Below are 18566 nucleotides of genomic sequence, written 5' to 3'. Positions count from 1 at the left end.
TCTTCGAATAGTCCTATTAACTGTTACACCGCTGATTGGCATGCTGGGTACAGCTTGTTAGCTAGCCAGGTAGCCTCATTGCTTTTACCAAACTGTTCGTGTTTCCGCGTTCCCGTTTTGCGCTCTGATTGGCCACGCACGTTTCTGGTCACGCCCAATCGTGTGACGGCAAGATATTTGGACGGTTAAACTTAGGCGCTCTTTCGAAGTTGGTTAATGTTAGAGTTTGTCTTAGAGCAGGGCGATAGAATGCCTGCCCTGATTCCAAACTCTAACCTTAACCAACTGCGAAAGAGTCGCCTAAGCTTAACCAGTGATAAACTAGGCGTTAGGTCGTTTGCAGGCTGTTCGACACGGAAATGGGCTAAGACACTGCTCGTCATGCGATTGGGCACACATGTCACATGACCAGAAACGTGCGTGGCCAATCGGAGCGCAAAACAGGAACGCGGAAACACGAACCGTTTGGTAAAAGCATAGACGCAGCCAGGTAGCACAACAGTCTGGGAGAACAGAAAAGAAAGATGAAGAGAGTGAGACCGGAGATGTTACATGGTAGCAACGTTTTGTACGTTTGACATGTAAGGTTCCCACGGACTTGGAAAACATGGGATTCATTTTCCAGGTATGGAAAGGCATGGAAACTGAGCAAAAGTGACCAATTACATGGAAATAGAAACAGTTGTCCTGGAAATTTGTATTGGATGATGTGTAATAAAATTTAACTATTGAGCACAGAATTAACATGAGTTTATAAAAACCCTTTACATGTGAACAGCTTTTACTGTAGATAGAAATGGATGATCCCATGTTGTAGAGCATGCTCTTGGCATCCTATATGGTATATTGGATGTTGGAATTTGATGCAGACATGCTCCCCTGTTTTGCAGCTGGATGCTTAAGACAGTGGGGTGCTGTTCTGCAGGTAGATCGACAGGTAGATCGCGGGCTGATTTCAAGTAGATCTTGATTAATAAAATGTTTGCTAAATCAACGTTGCCTCTCCTTGTTAACTACAACAAGCAATGCTGTTTGTTATTTAAGATGAGGTTGGACTCGGCACTGACAGATTTGTGTTCATTATGCTGCTTTTATAAAGCCTCAAATGACGGCTTACAATATACAATTTTGGCTGGTAGCTCTCGGCTAAGTGGTAAATTAAAAAGTAGATCTTGGTTCAAAAAAGGTTAGGCACCCCTGATCTAGCCTATTGAGTATAATCTATATTGTTGATTGTAGTATTTAGTACCTGTTTATCACCTGTTGAATTGTCACAATTAGAATCGATGCATTTTGATTAATCGATGCATCGTTACACCCCTAAAGAGTAGGCATACTACCCCTTCTACATAAGACTCATAATCTCAAATGTGTGATGCATTACAGGAGTGAGTGACAATGACACGCGGCAGTTTCAAGTCATATTGGAAATATGACTCAATACAAGGACTGGATTAGAGAGGTACCAGGAGATGTCCACAAGGCTTATTGCAAGTTTTGCCGCAAGTCATTTGACATCAGCAATATGGGGATCTCTTCCCTCAAGAGCCATTCAAAAGGACAAACCCACACCAAGTTAGCTGGACAGCTAAATAGTGAAAGAAGAATGACAGATTTCTTGGCTACAAAAACAGGAGAGGGAAGAAGCGGCCCAACAAGCCAGGATATCGAAAGTGACAGTCAGGTGCCCAGTACCAGCAGTGAACAGCCTATGGAAAAAGGCTCTAGAGCTCAGGGGAATTTTTTTTTTTCAAGCCAAGCTGTATTTGAAGCAGAGATTCGCTGGGTCATGAAGATGGTCAGGTCACACTTCTCATTCAACTCCAACTCTGACATTTCAAACACTTTTGCTCAGATGTTCCCAGATAGCGAAATTGCCAAACAATTTACATGTGGCGCAACAAAATCGGCTTACCTTATATGTTTTGGCTTGTATCCTCATTTTAAAGAGCAGCTGATCGAAGATGTAAGAAAAGCAAAGTGTCATGTAGTGTCTTTTGACGAATGCCTTAACAAAGTGACACAAACAGAACAGATGGATATCATTCTGCGCTACTGGAGTGAACGCGAAGGGAAAGTAGCTGTGCGTTACTTCACTTCAGAGTTCCTAGGACACACTCAGGCAGAGAAGCTCTTGGAGGGTATCAACAGATCCCTGTCACCTCTGGACCCCAAGAAGCTCCTGCAAATATCGATGGACGGCCCTACAGTGAATTGGAAGTTCTTAAGAATATTCCAAGAGGACAAGAGCAAAGAGGACCCAGATGCACCAAAGCATGGAAGTTTCCAGACCGGAGAGAGGGAAACAGGTTGGAAAATCGAAGATGTGCTGAGAGCGCTTTGGCAGGTGTTCCATGACTCGCCAGCAAGGCGAGAGGATTTCAGTCAGCTGAGTAAAACTGCAAGATTTCCTCTGAAGTTCTGTGCCACTCGATGGGTTGAAGACTTGCAAGTTGCTGAGCGGGCAATCGAAGTGTGGCCAGCTGTGATGGCGTACATCCACAGCCACAAGAAACTTCCGAAGAGTAAAGTGCCAACATCTGCGTCCTACTTGACAGTCAAGAAGGCAACCAAAGACCCTCTTCTCCTGGCTAAACTTGAGTTTTTCGCTTTTGTTGCAAGACAGCTGAAGCCTTTTTTGGAGGTATTTCAGACAGATGCCCCAATGGTGCCATTCTTGGCAAAGGAGCTCCAAAGCACCCTGACAGGTCTGCTGTCATGCTTTATCAAGAGAGAAGAGCTGGCAAAGATCAAGACACCTCTCCAGCTCACTAAACTGGACCCCCAAGAGAAGCAAATCCATGTCCCTCTCAAACACCTGGACATAGGATTTTCAACCAAGCAGGCTTTGCAGAAGGCATCTGAGAAGCTCCAGGAAAATCCAGTGAAAATCGTGGAGTTCAAAAAAGAATGCGTCTCCTTACTCGCAATGACCTGCAAGAAAATTATGGAGAGAAGTCCTCTCATGTATCCAGCTGTGCGGCATATGAGGTCCATTGACCCTGTGATGATTGTGACAGAAACCGAAAGTACAACAGCAATGTTTGAGAAACTCCTTCAGGTTCTCCTCAATGCTGGATGGTGCCCTGCCACAGAGTGTGACAAAGTCCTTTCTCAGTATAAAGCATTCTCACTCGATGTCAACACAAACCACAAAGCAGAGTTCCAAGAATTTGTTTACAGCTGCAGACTTGATGAATTCTTCGGAAGATATCTCAGTGGCAAAGACGAGTATGCAGAACTGTGGAACATCATGAAATGTCTCTTCACTCTGTCTCATGGACAAGCTGCAGTAGAAAGGGGGTACTCTGTTAACAAGGATATGCTTGTTGAAAACCTACAGGAGAAGACGCTAATAGCAATGCGCTTGGTCCACGATGCAATGGCTGGGCACACAGATGAAGCTCTTCCAAAAGACCTCAAGCAACACTGCAGAGGAGCAAGGACAAGATATGAGATGTATCTGGAAGACCAGAAGAAGTTGAGAGAGCAAACCACCGAAGAGAAGAAAAGAAAGGAGCTCTGCCAGGAAATCCAGAAGGTGAAAACAAAGCGGCAAAAAGTAATGACTAGTGCTGAAACAATGGAGAAAGAAGCACATGAAATGGCAGACATGGCAGAGAAGAAGCACGATTTTACACTGCTGTCAAAATCAAATGCCTATCGGAAAGGGGTTGCTGATAAAAAGGAAGAGATGGCAGCTCTAGACAAAGCCCTGAAAGAGCTGCAAGAGTCTGTCAATAAGTTAAAGCAATGAGGTATGTGCAATAGCCTTTATGGATGTATGAAAGATTGTAATATTTATTGGTCACATAAAGACATTTATAACACCATTTCAGGTTATGGAGATGACCAATTTTAACTCAAAATAACATTCTGTTTCAGATATTCAGACTGTAGAGAGGAGGAGTAAGAGGAGTGGAGAGGGGCAGGAGCCGGGAGGCCACAGAAGGAAAGAGGGAGGAGGAAGAGAAGAGGCCGCGAAGATGGAAGAGGAGGATGACAGAGGAAAAGGGAGAACAGTGGAGAGGAGTTGAGAAGAGTAGGAAGAGAAGACGGGAGCGGACACGAGGGGAGGTGTGGAGAGAAGAGGACAGGATGAGAGGAGAGGAGTGGAAGAGAGAACATAATATGTGATGATATATTATATCAATCCCAGTGCTCATGTGTTCCAGTTCAATAAATTGTTGTTCATCTACAGCTTGTTGCATTATTTTATGCATTGATATTATCAATAAGACATAATCTCTAAGCATTTACAATGTAGACTTGACTGGCACATCTTTTAAATCAAGTAAGTAGTCAGGTGTCCTAGGGGGTTGTGTGTGTGTGTGAGGGGAGGGGGGCGCGGATGGGGGCGGAAAACTTCAGGGGCCTATAGATCATCACTTAATATGGTACATGGAAAATCAGGAGGTAGTATGGAAAAAAATGTCAAGGCAAGCGTGGGAACCTAAGTCACCCATTTCAAGCATCAGTGAACGTTCAGAATTAATGTTTTTATTCCCGGAAACACGCTACGCGACCTGGTCGCGTGAATATTAAAGGCAACCAACTTGTGTTCAGCTTTTCTCTGATTGGCCACGACCCCCGCCGCTAGCCCGTCCCCAGGAACCTTCAAGTTCCCTGGTGCAAAATAAATCTGGTAGTTCGTTTATGACGTTAATTAATAATAAACACTGTTAGGACTCTTAATAATAAACACTGTTAGGACTATCTGACTCTTAATAATAAACACTGTTAGGACTATCTGACTCTTACTAATAAACACTAATAAACACTGTTAGGACTATCTGACTCTTAATAATAAACACTGTTAGGACTATCTGACTCTTAATAATAAACACTGTTAGGACTATCTGACTCTTACTAATAAACAGTTAGGACTATCTCGATTCACGCGTCACTACTGTAACTAGAAACTGTACATTGTAACGTTATATGTTATTTCGCGTTTTTAATGTCAGTCACTGTACATCAGTGTGGAGGCTGGTAGTTCGTTTATGACGTATTGCTGGCTCTCATATTTGCGAATACAACAGCGTTCACCCTGATGTAAACAAAACAAGTCATTGCGACGGCCAACGGAAGACGGCCGCTGCCGCAGGCGGCGCAACTCTGCCGCGCGGCGAAGACGGCCGCTGCCACAAGCGGCGCAACTCTCTGCCGCGCGGTCACGTGGCCGTGTGGCCAATCAGAGAAACGCTGAACACAAGTTGGTTGCCTTTAATATTCACGCAGCCTGGTCCACTAGTGTTAGCTGTTAGCATCGACAGCAGCCAGCTAGCTAACTTTCTCCCGTTCGCTATTAACCCTTTCACTGCCACACGACAGAAGGTTAGAAGGTTAGCCCTTTACTATCACACAACCGACGGCGATGCTCCATCATTAGCATCATTAGCTCCACATCCGCGGAGCTAATGATGCTAATGATGGAGCATCGCCGTCGGTTGTGTGATAGTAAAGGGCTAACCTTCTGTATTGTCACAGTGAAAGGGTTAACCTGTTCCACCCGTGGAATATTTTCGCCTAAAATATATACCTAGGTAAATGGAATATTGCTCCACTTCTACAAGGTCTATTTGCATATTCTTGGTATCTAGGTACATCTATGGACCTCAGGGAATGTATTCAGTGTCAGAAATATTGTGTCTAGGGCTGACCTTCGAATTTTTTTTGGCAATCGAAGCTTCGGGGCCGAGCTTCAATTTTAATTCGAAGCTTCGAATAATTTTTTTTTAATTAATTAATATTTTTTTATTTTTTTTTATTATTTTTTTATAATTTTTTTTTTATCTTATGTTGTGGGACTTGTACAGCACTTTGGTAAACTTTGTTGTTTTTAAATGTGCTCTATAAATAAAGTGGATTGGATTAATGAATTAAGTAGCCCCTTTCGTGACTGTACGCAGCCAACACGGCTGTGTGATTTAATTCAAGGTGGATCGCTGTTCTCGTTTGAACAACTTCAGATTTCATGGGAACTACCAATCCCCCAAATCAAGAATGTTTAAGATGAATGAAGTAAGATTTTGATTATTTGAAATATGGCCTGTGTAGACTAAACTATGCACAGAATTATGTCAGTCTACAAGGTCCGGATTCTACATGGTCCGGCAATGTAGACCTTGTAGACTCCACTACAGACCAATTATCAGTGAATGTTCATGCATTTTTAAGAAGGGCTACTTCCACAAAAAAACAAAGAACTCACCAAAACATCTCAGTAGCACCTTATCTAAATGTTCTATTTCATATATGGAGATTCATATTTATTTATGTATTGCATGCATTTCTAAATTTTATTTCCTATTTTGTTTATTCATCCCAGTATCTTTCTTTCTTATGTGTGGAATTCTACAAGGCATTTACATTCACATTTACATTTAGTCATTTAGCTGACGCTTTTATCCAAAGCAACTTACAAGTTCTGTACGACAGGTCATCAGGAAGGATACAACTCTATCAGCTGAGTAACAATATTCATCAAAGTGTTGCGTGTTACAGTGTAGGTTAGTTTATTAGGACAAGTGCATGACAGTAAGGTTAGTTAGGGTTAGATTTATTTTATTTTATTTTTTAAATTTTATTTCAGATAATGGTTGAAGAAGTGAGTCTTTATTTGACGGCGAAAGATTGGACGGGATTCGGCTGTCCTAACTGGGGTGGGTAGTTCATTCCACCATTGTGGGGCAAGGACTGAGAATAGGCGTGTAGGTGGTGTCACCACCGGGACTGGACTCTGCAAGACAACACTATCTGTTCCACAAGATCAGAGAGTTCTGTGATGAGGAAGCCCAGGACATAACATGCCCAGCACCACCAGCCAAAATATCCAGCGGCGGTTCAAAAAGACCACAGTGATCATCTGGAGAGGCCATCAGAACATTGAACATTGACTTTAGCATGTCTATTTTTATCTCGTGTTATTTTAAATGCTAATAAAATCTTGAAACTTGATTTGTCTCTTGTTTATTATCAGGGTCCCTTTCACTACCACACTACAGAAGGTTAACCCTTTCACTACCACACTACAGAAGGTTAACCTTTCACTACCACACTACAGAAGGTTAACCTTTCACTACCACACTACAGAAGGTTAACCTTTCACTACCACACTACAGAAGGTTAACCTTTCACTACCACACTACAGAAGGTTAACCCTTTCACTACCACACTACAGAAGGTTAACCTTTCACTACCACACTACAGAAGGTTAACCCTTTCACTACCACACTACAGAAGGTTAACCTTTCACTACCACACTACCGAAGGTTAACCTTTCACTACCACACTACAGAAGGTTAACCTTTCACTACCACACTACAGAAGGTTAACCTTTCACTACCACACTACAGAAGGTTAACCCTTTCACTACCACACTACAGAAGGTTAACCTTTCACTACCACACTACAGAAGGTTAACCTTTCACTACCACACTACAGAAGGTTAACCTTTCACTACCACACTACAGAAGGTTAACCTTTCACTACCACACTACAGAAGGTTAACCCTTTCACTACCACACTACAGAAGGTTAACCTTTCACTACCACACTACAGAAGGTTAACCCTTTCACTACCACACTACAGAAGGTTAACCTTTCACTACCACACTACCGAAGGTTAACCTTTCACTACCACACTACAGAAGGTTAACCTTTCACTACCACACTACAGAAGGTTAAACTTTCACTACCACACTACAGAAGGTTAACCATTTCACTACCACACTACAGAAGGTTAACCTTTCACTACAACACCACAGAAGGTTAACCTTTCACTACCACACTACAGAAGGTTAACCTTTCACTACCACACTACAGAAGGTTAACCTTTCACTACCACACTACAGAAGGTTAACCTTTCACTACCACACTACAGAAGGTTAAGCCTTTCACTACCACACTACAGAAGGTTAACCTTTCACTACCACACTACAGAAGGTTAACCCTTTCACTACCACACTACAGAAGGTTAACCTTTCACTACCACACTAATTTTTTAATAAACTATCATGAGTCTTTTCCTTTTTCCTCTGGGTGTTGTGTTTGCAGTCACCAGACTCATTGTAATAACAAAGAGCCTCAGACTGGAAAGCTGCCAGGTGTTAATTGCCCTAGAGAGAGGGGAGCCATGGATTACAATGACTTCTGGGTAGTGTTGTAGTTGTTTCACTATTGTCACCGAATAGCCTGCTCGTCTCTTGAAGGCTATTATCTCTGAATACGTTTTGTGATAATCACCATGAATCATAGGAAGTAGCTTGCAAAGTATCCCACCAAAATGTTCAAGTGATGGCTTATTTTGAAGGTATGAATCTGTACTTTCATAATATGTAAAAAAAAAAAAAATGAAGATCCCTCAACATGACCCTGAAGTCCATACCTGGTCACATATGTGTTTTAGGATGATATCCTTCAAACAGGCAATAGTGATGATATAATTTGGGCAGTGCTGAGCTGCGTTCCTTTCCTCCAGTGTATTTGTCCCCCGGCTCCACCCAATGGCCCCATGCACACGCGCACACACACCGAAGTTTTTCTTTTTTTTTAAACTTCGATTTTTTTTTTAATGTTTGAAGCTTGTGCCATCGAACGAAGCTTCGAAGTATTTAAGACAGCCCTAATTGTGTCTATTACTAGGCTTGCTTAAATTGTGATGAAACAAAGGAGAATATGAATTATGATTTCTCTTTGCATCTTTGACAGTGAATAACACCATGATAATAATGACCAAACTTAAAAAACTGCCACTTATCTCGTGCAGTACCATCTTGAGATCATGTGTAAAAAAAAGAAAAAATCGAAGGAAATTAATAAAGGGAAGATGATTAAACCGAAGGTTCTGTAGATACAGTACTGAATTCTCCCATCCGGACCAATGCAAGTTGAAATATTATTATAGAATATAGAATATGATGCTTATAAATTACCTTATTATAGCCAATTCGCACATTTATATACATATATTATCTTTCAAATGCCCGAGTTCAATTTGGATTTAGTATCACCAGGCGTGCATAAGAACAGATAATGATATCTACTGTAATTTACTGTACCTTTTTATTCTCACCACAGTGCAACCATTTTGAAACTAATTTCAGATCTAATTGTTGCTACATGCTAACAATAGGGAGGAGAAACTAACTGCGTTTCAATATTTGTCAAAAACTTTACCTTTTGTGGCTTATTATCCCGAACAGTTATTGAAATAATTCATTCAGAACGCTGAACTTTGAACCCCCCAGAATCTGACAGGAAGTGTAGTTCGGAATAATTCTAACGCTGATCCACAGCTATGCATGCCCTCGACAAAATGGCCACAAAACTACAATTCCCATGATTAAAAATGTCCAAAATGGTCGCCGTCTTGCAATAGACTTCAGCAAATCGAGAAGTTAAAACTATCTAATGGCACTTTTAACCTATTGCTAAACTAACGTATTGATGATAATATACATTCTACATGCTTTTGTGACATGTTAGTGATGTTAATACTTGAAAACGTTTGATAAAAAAATCGCAAAAAGTATGCAGCAGTGAAAGGGTTAAGTAAAAACAACCATACGTTAACATGGAAGCTCAGACATTTCAAGCATCAATAATGTAACTTTCAGAATGAATCCTTTGATATTGGAAATCATGTTAGCCTGCTGCGACTCGCAAATATCTAGCTGTTAGCAATGACAGCAGCCGGCTAGCTCGCTTATTTGATTATCTGATCAATGCCTCAGGCCCCCCCCCCCCCCCCCCAAGTGACACTGGCAAAAATACTGCACTGGGACTGACCTGGAACTCTGCACTTTACTTTACGCTTTATTCACTTTATATATATATATTTATTCAAATGAGTAATCCTTCACTGCACTGTCTTTGTCCTGTGTCTGTTGTTGCTGTTATGTGAGGGAACAAAAGATTTATGGAAAAATGCATACACTGTAATTAGGGTTGGGCACCGAGAACCGGTTCTAATAGGATTCGGATTCGAGAATAGTTTAGAACCGGAATCAAAATGGAGAATCGGAACCGGAATCGTTCAAATCCAAACGATGCCCAACCCTAACTGTAATTGCCGAAACAATTACCAATCTGTTTACACACATACAGCTTATTAAAGGAATCTGAATCTCACGTTTGCTATTAAGTAAAAATGTGTATGTTAACGTGGGGGGGGGGTTACCAATTCCTAGTCCAAATGAGGTTCTTGGTGATCAATAAAGCAGCAGACATTTGAACCCCCCTGTGTGTGTGTGTGTGTGTGTCCCCCAGTCGCGGCTAGCGGTGAACAGCGTGACGGCGGGGGACTATGGACGCCCCCTGCGCATCTCCAACTTCATCAACGAGCTGGACTCCGGCTTCCGCCTGCTGAACCTGAAGAACGACCCGCTGCGCAAGCGCTACGATGGCCTCAAGTACGACGTGAAGAAGATCGAGGAGGTGGTGTACGACCTGTCCATCCGCGGCCTGGCCAAGGAGCCCGCCGCCGAGGCGTCCGGGGGAGGAGAGTAGAGCCGGGACAGAGAGCGCTGCGGGAGAGGGAAGGCTCCCCTCCCCCTCCCCAAGGTGCCAGCGGCCTGGGACGGACCGCGTGGTCGTGTGATTGCACATGTGCCACGCGAGGTGCTTTCAGGTGGAAGACGGTTCTAACGGACGGGGGTTTAAAGTCATCGGTAGAACCAAGAGGTTGATTTGAGGGGTAAGATGGGAGTGATTTTGACTTTGACGTCGGGGTTAGAAAATGTTAGTTTGAGTCCAGCAGCCTCGTCCAGTTCACCTGTTCTCATTTCATTTACTACGTTTTGCAATTTCACTTTGCGACGGCCGATACCTCGTCTTTTGAGATCTGTGTTTATTTCATCCAGGGGAGGCGGCGGCCGCGCTGAAGAAAAGAGCCAAGCGTCTAGCGTAATTCTGTTTACTTGTGTTTTAACGTGCGGCAACAAATAGTGAAAATGTGTTTTAAGCTGTCGGATAAAAAGCAAGATGGTGGTGATATTTCTTAGGTTTTTGAACGTCGAGGGTGGAGACCTTGAGATGTGTACTAACGGAGAGCCTGGGAGATGCAAAGCCAAAGAAGAAGCATTGGTGCACTTAATAGGATGAAACTGCTTGACGTGTGGTGTTATTAAAGGTGCTTTTAGTGGTATTTTTTTGTATGTTAAAATAATAGCTCTACACTCCGACAGCCTTCACTGATATATAAACAGGAAATACATTTTCTGGTATCCCTTCCTACTTCATCCAATCAGGAGAGAGAACTCTCACTGCAAAAATGGGAAATAAAAACTAGTTTTAAGCAAATATGGGCTTAAAACAAGTAAAATAATTGACCAGTGCAGTGAGCAAATTTGCAAGATTTCTTGAAATAAGTACAAATATCTTGGGTTCTCTCTCCTGATTGGATAAGTAGGAAGGGATACCAGGAAATGTATTCTGTTTACTGCAGAGTGGAGGGACTGGGAGACCCATGTTACTGACCAGACACTATATCACTGATGGCTGTTTACTGCAGAGTGGAGGGACTGGGAGAACCATCTTACTGACCAGACACTATATCAGTGATGGCTGTTTACTGCAGAGTGGAGGGACTGGGAGACCCATGTTACTGACCAGACACTATCAGTGATAATTGCTGTCAGAATGTAGAGCTACTTAACACAAAAAATACCACTTAGAGCCGCTTTAACCCTTAAACAACACTGTGTCGATCCATGTGCCTGTTTAGCTCTAGTGACTAACTGTGTATGCATTACATACAAAGCTCTATAACGAACCACCGCAGTCCTAACTAATTATTGCAAGTTTGCATTGTGTTTTCGAAGGGATCAGAAAAACGTTGTCTCGACAAAGGCCGGTCCGATGAAAACACAAGCTGCTGCTGAAATACTCTATAGAATTACCCTTTTCTTGAAGTCTCCTTTGAAACCAGTAATAGTTTTCTAGGAAATTACAAACATCCATTTTGATTTCACAGAAGGCGTGAAATTTGATTTGATTTTTATTTGTCTCGAACATAGAAACATAAAATAAGTGTTCGAGAAGGAACAGGGGGAAGTAAAACAACTTATCAAGCCCTGCCCCTTCCTTACAATATTTGACATTATAATTTAATTAAAAAAAAATATATATAACAAATAAAATAAAAGTACAGTTTTTTATATAATCAAATATCCAAATGAGAAAAAAGAATAGGCAGTCACATTACTGCTCAAGCTCCTCTCTCTTATGTGTCCATACGTGCTTGTTTATAGCTACCTTTAAATGTATTGATATTTTTGCTTAATTTTATATTCACCTCCAGACCAGTCCAGAGTGATACCCCACAAACTGCAATGCACATACTTTTAAGAGTTGTACGTACCGTTGGTTGCTTTGAAGCTAATGGCCCTCTAAAATTAAAAACTCTTTAGCCGTGAAATTTTGAATGTTGCTTGGTAATTTGTTTTTTATTGCCAGAAACATAATTTGTGCAGATTTGAATTTTATTAAGTCCATGAATTTTAATGTTTGACTCCTTACAAACAGACTATTTGTGTGATCTAAAATATCTACCATGATGTACTATCCGTATGGCTCTTTTTTGCAGTGTGCATATCTTTTGTAAGTTGCTTTTATAAGTGTTTCCCCAGATTTCAACACAATATGATAGATATGGTACAATGAGTGTGCAATATAATGTATAGAGTTTTCTGATTCAGGATATATCTAGTCTTGCCCAGTATACCAATACTTCTCGCTAACTTTGAACACAAATATTTTATCAAAATGGATGTTTGTAATTTCCTAGAAAACTAAAAAATAATGTTGAGTCATCCAGCACACGGGAGCGTATATACTAATTTTGCATCCAATGAAATGCTTTCTAGAATGACATTTACAGCACATTGTAACTGAGCTAGCACTCTGCCCCTTTAACTAAATTTAACAAATGTTCAATTTTAGCTTGTTACTTACTATGTTAATGTTGCTAACATTAGCTTGCTAGCTAACGTTACTAATGTTGCTAACATTAGCTTGCTAGCTAATGGGTCGACCGTAATGCACATTAAGCACTATTGTCTAATGTCTACTATAAATGCCAATCAAGTCCCTCCCTAGCTTCCTGTTTTTTACAGGAAACGCATACATTATGTGGAGTCGAATAGCATTCTGCTAGCCGTTTCATGATGCACTTTAACTTAACTTGACAAGTCAATGTGTTGATCTTATTGGTGACCAGTGGTGGCAGCACCGAGCGTTGGTCCACTGGAGGATTTGAAAGGAGACTTCGGAGAGAAAGGGGTAATTTGATGCTGTATTTCAGCAGCAGCAGCTTGTGTTTCCACCCCAGCAGCCTTCATAGCGACTCGGAGCTTTCCGTCGATCCCTTCGAAATCACGATACAACCCTCAGGTAGCAGCTAGTCTATAGGGCTACATACAGTATATACATACACAGCTAGTCGAGAGAGCTACATACAGTATATACAGCTAGTCGATAGAGCTACATACAGTATATACATACACACCTAGTCGATAGAGCTACATACAGTATACAGATACACAGCTAGTTGATAGAGCTAATGCCTGTTGTGCTATTTTTTGAGCGACACTGTCTAAAGGCAGAATTGTATATTATTTAGCAATAGTCGCTCCTTCAAACCCTTTCACGCACTGCATGTTCTAGGCCTCTTCTCTTTGGCAAAAGAGAGTAAAGCATAGTTTTACACTCCAGCCAATATCCTGTCTTGAATTTGATTTTGATACATTTCCTATGGCAACTCTTTTTCCGCTTGTACAACGTAGGTGAATTGTATTTGATAGAAATACGGTACTTTTTGCTCGCCAAACCTGTGCTCTTTGTTTCCTGAAATGAGTGTTCTGGAAGTTTTGTTAACTGCTAAAATAATTATTCCAACTGATTTTTACATGTGCCGTTATGTGTATATGATTTATGTACTTTGTGTTTTTTTTTTTTTTTTTTGATCAGTTGCTCTAAAATGTTACAAACAAATAAATATTTCTACATTGTACATTTCAAATTTCAAAACAAACTTTTGAAACTGAAACAAAGTACTGGTCAGGGCTCTAACATGTGCTCCTAAATGAAAAGAAATTAGGAGCACAGTGAAAAATGTTCAAGTAACAGAGTTTATTAACAAACTATTTATTACATGCGTGTGTGTGCATACTAAGGGCCAAACATCTGTGCAAATAGCACATACCACCAAAATCACACATTGGTCCATTGCCTACTAGACGCAAAGGATATCGGTTGTCGAGCTGCTTTTGTATGTTGTAGTGTTGTCACGATATCAACATTTTGACTTGGATACAGATGGGAAAGGTAATGGAATATATTATTAGATGACAGAACATGGAAAATTCTTTATACAATTCTTTAATTCATTATAATTTAAACACTTGAAACATAGATAATACAATTATTCTGTTACAGCTGCTGAGCTATCAATATATTTTAAATTAAATGGGTTTGAGAGAGACTCAGCCCCCTCTTCCCTCACTATTGGATGCCTCTGAGCGTTCCCAGGGATAGTTTACAGTAGTTGGCATTGTTTGTTCTAAAACATGCCACAAGACCTATTATTATTATTATTATTATTATTATTATTATTGTATTTTAGTATAGTATAAAGTATTTAAAAAGTGGTTGTAGCTATGGCCGTAGCTACAACCACTTGCATCAAGGCTCTAATCAACATTCATTCATTTGATCCCTTCCCCCCTCCCCCTCACAAGCTCCATGTAAAGTTGTCCATCATGACAATTCCAGCCAATGAGCTGCCGGCCTTTCTCTCTGTAGGCGTGACGCATCATGAGAATACTATGACATTTACATTTAGTCATTTAGCTGAATGCTTTTATCCAAAAGCGACTTACAAGTTCTGTACGGCAAGTCAGTGGGAAGGGTACAACTCTTACAGCTGAGTAACAATGATCATCAAACATTACATTTACATTTACATTTAGTCATTTAGCTGACGCTTTTATCCAAAGCGACTTACAAGTTCTGTACGACAAGACAGCAAGAAGGGTACAACTCTATCAGCTGAGTAACAATGTTCATCAAGTGTTGCGTGTTACAGTGTAGGTTAGTTTATTAGGACAAGTGCATGACAGTAAGGTTAGTCAGGGTTATATTTTTTTTTTTTTTTTTTTTCATTTCAGATAATGGTTGAAGAAGTGAGTCTTTAGTCGACGGCGAAAGATTGGACGGGATTCGGCTGTCCTAACTGGGATGGGTAGTTCATTCCACCATTGTGGGGCAAGGACTGAGAATAGGCGGCTTCTCTTTGATGACCCTCCGGGAGCTTGGATAGGAGTAGGTCTGAGGCGGCCAGAAGATGCAGAGCGTAGGGGTCTTGAGGGTGTGTAGTTAGAGACCATTGACCGGAGGTAGGCGGGAGCGGTTCCCTTTGCTGCACGGTATGCTAGGTCGAGGGCCTTGAAGCGGATACGTGCAGCAATGGGGAGCCAGTGCAGGTCCCTAAGAAGTGCAAACAGTGCTGAAACTTGGTGCCGCAGCATTGAATTCATAGTAGTAAATAGATTTTCTTATAGTAGGAATGCATGATAGTATAAGACAGTAAGAAAGTTAGTGTTGTTTAAATTTTTTCGTCATTTCAGATATTGATTGAAGTGTGTTTTTAGTCGACGGTGAAAGATTGGACGTGTTTCAGCTGTCCTGACTGCGTCTATACTTTCTACAACGGAGCTCGGTTTCCGGGTTCCTCCGATTGGCCACGACGCCCACGTGACCTCCGCTAGCACGCCCCCTTCCTACCGCGCACCGCGCTGCGCTTGCCAAGCTCCTGCCACGCCGCGCTCCCAGCTTCCTCAATGAAATGGAAATCGCTACTTTACATCAGGGTGAACGCTGGCTGTTGGTAACACCACCCACTTCAATGACAGGCTCTCATATTTGCGAATGCATAAACTATTAAAAAAATATACCGTTAACTGGAATATGTTGTTTCTTTACACATATGTTGGATTATGTAATTGGTTTGTCATGACAAACCAATAAAATCGCTACTTTACATCAGGCTGAACACTGTTATGCTGCCACCACCCACTTCAATGACATAGCTCGGCGCGGCAGGAGCTTGGCGCTTGAGGAAGCTGGCGAGCGCGGCAGGAAGGGGGCGTGCTAGCGGAGGTCACGTGGGCGTCGTGGCCAATCGGAGGAACCCGGAAACCGAGCTCCGTTGTAGAAAGTATAGACGTGTCCTAACTGGGGTGGGCAGTTCGTTCCACCGTTGTGGAGCGAGGACTGAGAATAGGCGACTTCTCTTTGATGACCCTCCCGGAGCTCGGATAGGAGTGGGTCTGAGGCGGCCAGACGATGCAGAGCGTAGGGGTCCTGAGGGTGTGTAGTTAGAGACCATTGATTCAGATTCAGATTCCTTTATTAAGCCATTTGTGTAAAACACATTGGTAATTGTTGCAGCAATACAGTGTATGCATTTTTTCTAGGGATGCACGAATGGGAAATTCTTGGCCGAAACCGATACCGAATATAGGAAACAGTTGGCCGAAAACCGAATGCCGAAAGGCCGAAAATGATTAATATAATATATATATATTATATATATAATGTATTTTATTTTAATTTTTTGCTACCTGATTATGGCAAAAGACATGATTATGGCAAAACGTAACTTAAATAATATTAATAATCACTATTATGGGCCCATAAAACATTTATTCAGCACTTTTGAATGCATACATTAATTCCAGACTGACTGCTGAAAGATTGTACAATTTAAACATTTTCTCTTTGCATACAACAAAATGTGCATTAAAGTCAAGTGCATATTCTTTTCTCTGTAGGATAACTACAACAAAGTGATTCAGAACAAAGCCAAGGTGCTTTAAAACTGCATAACGATCTGCATAAAGACACACACACAGGACTGTTGTATTTACTACATCTCCCATGACTCTTAGCGGGGGATGACGTAGCTTACGAGAGACGGGTCAAAGAGGAATGGAAGCGTTAGCTAGCTTAACGCTAACGTTAGTTCAAAAGGTTTTAACCGCGACGGGCATATAGTAATGACGAGGATATAAAGCATGTTAAAGACGCATTTATTGGATGCGTTGCTCGCAGAGTTTATAGAAACAGCGCGACTCCCAAGAGGAGTTAGTTATCACAGGCAGCAGAACGCAGGAAGAGCTGCCAAGCTGCTCACGTTATTACACGTTGCACGTTTTGATTACGTCATCACAACAACACTTTACGAACGTTACGTAACCCTGTTCTTTGACATTCTGTGATATATTTTCGGTGCTAAAACCCTTTCGGCCGAAAGCCGAAAGAGCCTTTTTAACCATTTTCGGCCGATAAATTTCGGTGGCCGAATTTTCGGTGCATCCCTAATTTTTTTCCTTTCTTTTTTCACAGTAAACGACAAACACCAACACAGACACAGGACAAAAAACAGTGCAGTGGAGATTCATCAATTAAATACATATATATATATAAAGTGAGGGAGTGCAGAGTTCCAGTAGGGACTAGTGCAGTGCAGTCAGTGTCATTGTGCCAGTGTCACTTGGGGGCAGAGGGGGGGGGGGGGGGACCTGAGGCATTGATCAGCCTGGTGGCTGAGGGAAGAAGCTAAGTCTGTGATGAGCTTTCACAGCCTTTGGGATCCTCAGCCTTCTCCCAGAGAGGAGCAGGGTGAAGAGGCTGTGACCGGGGTGGGATGGGTCGGCCATGATCTTCCTCGCCCTCTTCAGTGCCCCTGGAGTCGTGCAGGGGACCAGAGGGAGGGCAGGGGACAGCCGATCACCCTCTCTGCGGAGCGAATCACCCGCTGCAGCTTGGTGAGATCTTTTGCTGCTGCAGCGGGGAACCAGGAGATGATGGAGGTAGGCGGGAGCGGTTCCCTTTGCTGTGCGATATGCCAGGTCGAGGGCCTTGAAGCGGATTCGTGTGGCGATGGGGAGCCAGTGCAGGTCCCTGAGTGGGGTGACATGGGCCGACTTTGGTGGAGATCAGACGGTGCGGCTGCGTTCTGTATGAGTTGAAGAGGCTTGGTGGCAGTGGTTCTGAATGAGCTGAAGAGGCTTGGTGGCAGTGGTTCTGAATGAGCTGAAGAGGCTTGGTGGCAGTGGTTCTGAATGAGTTGAAGAGGCTTGGTGGCAGTGGTTCTGAATGAGCTGAAGAGGCTTGGTGGCAGTGGTTCTGAATGAGTTGAAGAGGCTTGGTGGCAGTGGTTCTGAATGAGTTGAAGAGGCTTGGTGGCAGTGGTTCTGAATGAGCTGAAGAGGCTTGGTGGCAGTGGTTCTGAATGAGCTGAAGAGGCTTGGTGGCAGTGGTTCTGAATGAGTTGAAGAGGCTTGGTGGAAGTGGTTCTGAATGAGCTGAAGAGGCTTGGTGGCAGTGGTTCTGAATGAGCTGAAGAGGCTTGGTGGCAGTGGTTCTGAATGAGCTGAAGAGGCTTGGTGCAGTGGTTCTCAATGAGCCCCCCCCCAGTGGCCAAGAGGCCAGCTAGCAGTGCGTTGCAGTAGTCGAGGCGGGAGACCAACATCCTAACACCGGCGTCGGGTGCATACATTC

The 18566-nt window shown here is 42.3% G+C and overlaps 1 protein-coding gene across 1 annotated transcript in view; it reads left to right on the top strand.

Annotated features, from left to right (window-relative positions):
- tsn (translin) overlaps positions 1-14013 on the top strand; it is a 42809-nt gene extending 28796 nt beyond the window's left edge. The window contains exon 6 of the mRNA XM_084311002.1: positions 10272-14013. Coding sequence (XP_084167128.1) covers positions 10272-10511 — 240 coding nt within the window. The 3' untranslated portion in view covers positions 10512-14013. The remainder of the gene's footprint in view (positions 1-10271) is intronic.
- The last annotated feature ends 4553 nt before the right edge of the window (positions 14014-18566 follow it).

Source organism: Notolepis coatsorum (genome assembly GCF_963971535.1).
Source record: "Notolepis coatsorum genome assembly, chromosome: 3".
NCBI classification, from domain to species: domain Eukaryota; kingdom Metazoa; phylum Chordata; class Actinopteri; order Aulopiformes; family Paralepididae; genus Notolepis; species Notolepis coatsorum.
The sequence above is the reverse complement of the archived record's forward strand: the minus strand, read 5'-3'. Positions and strand labels throughout refer to the sequence as shown.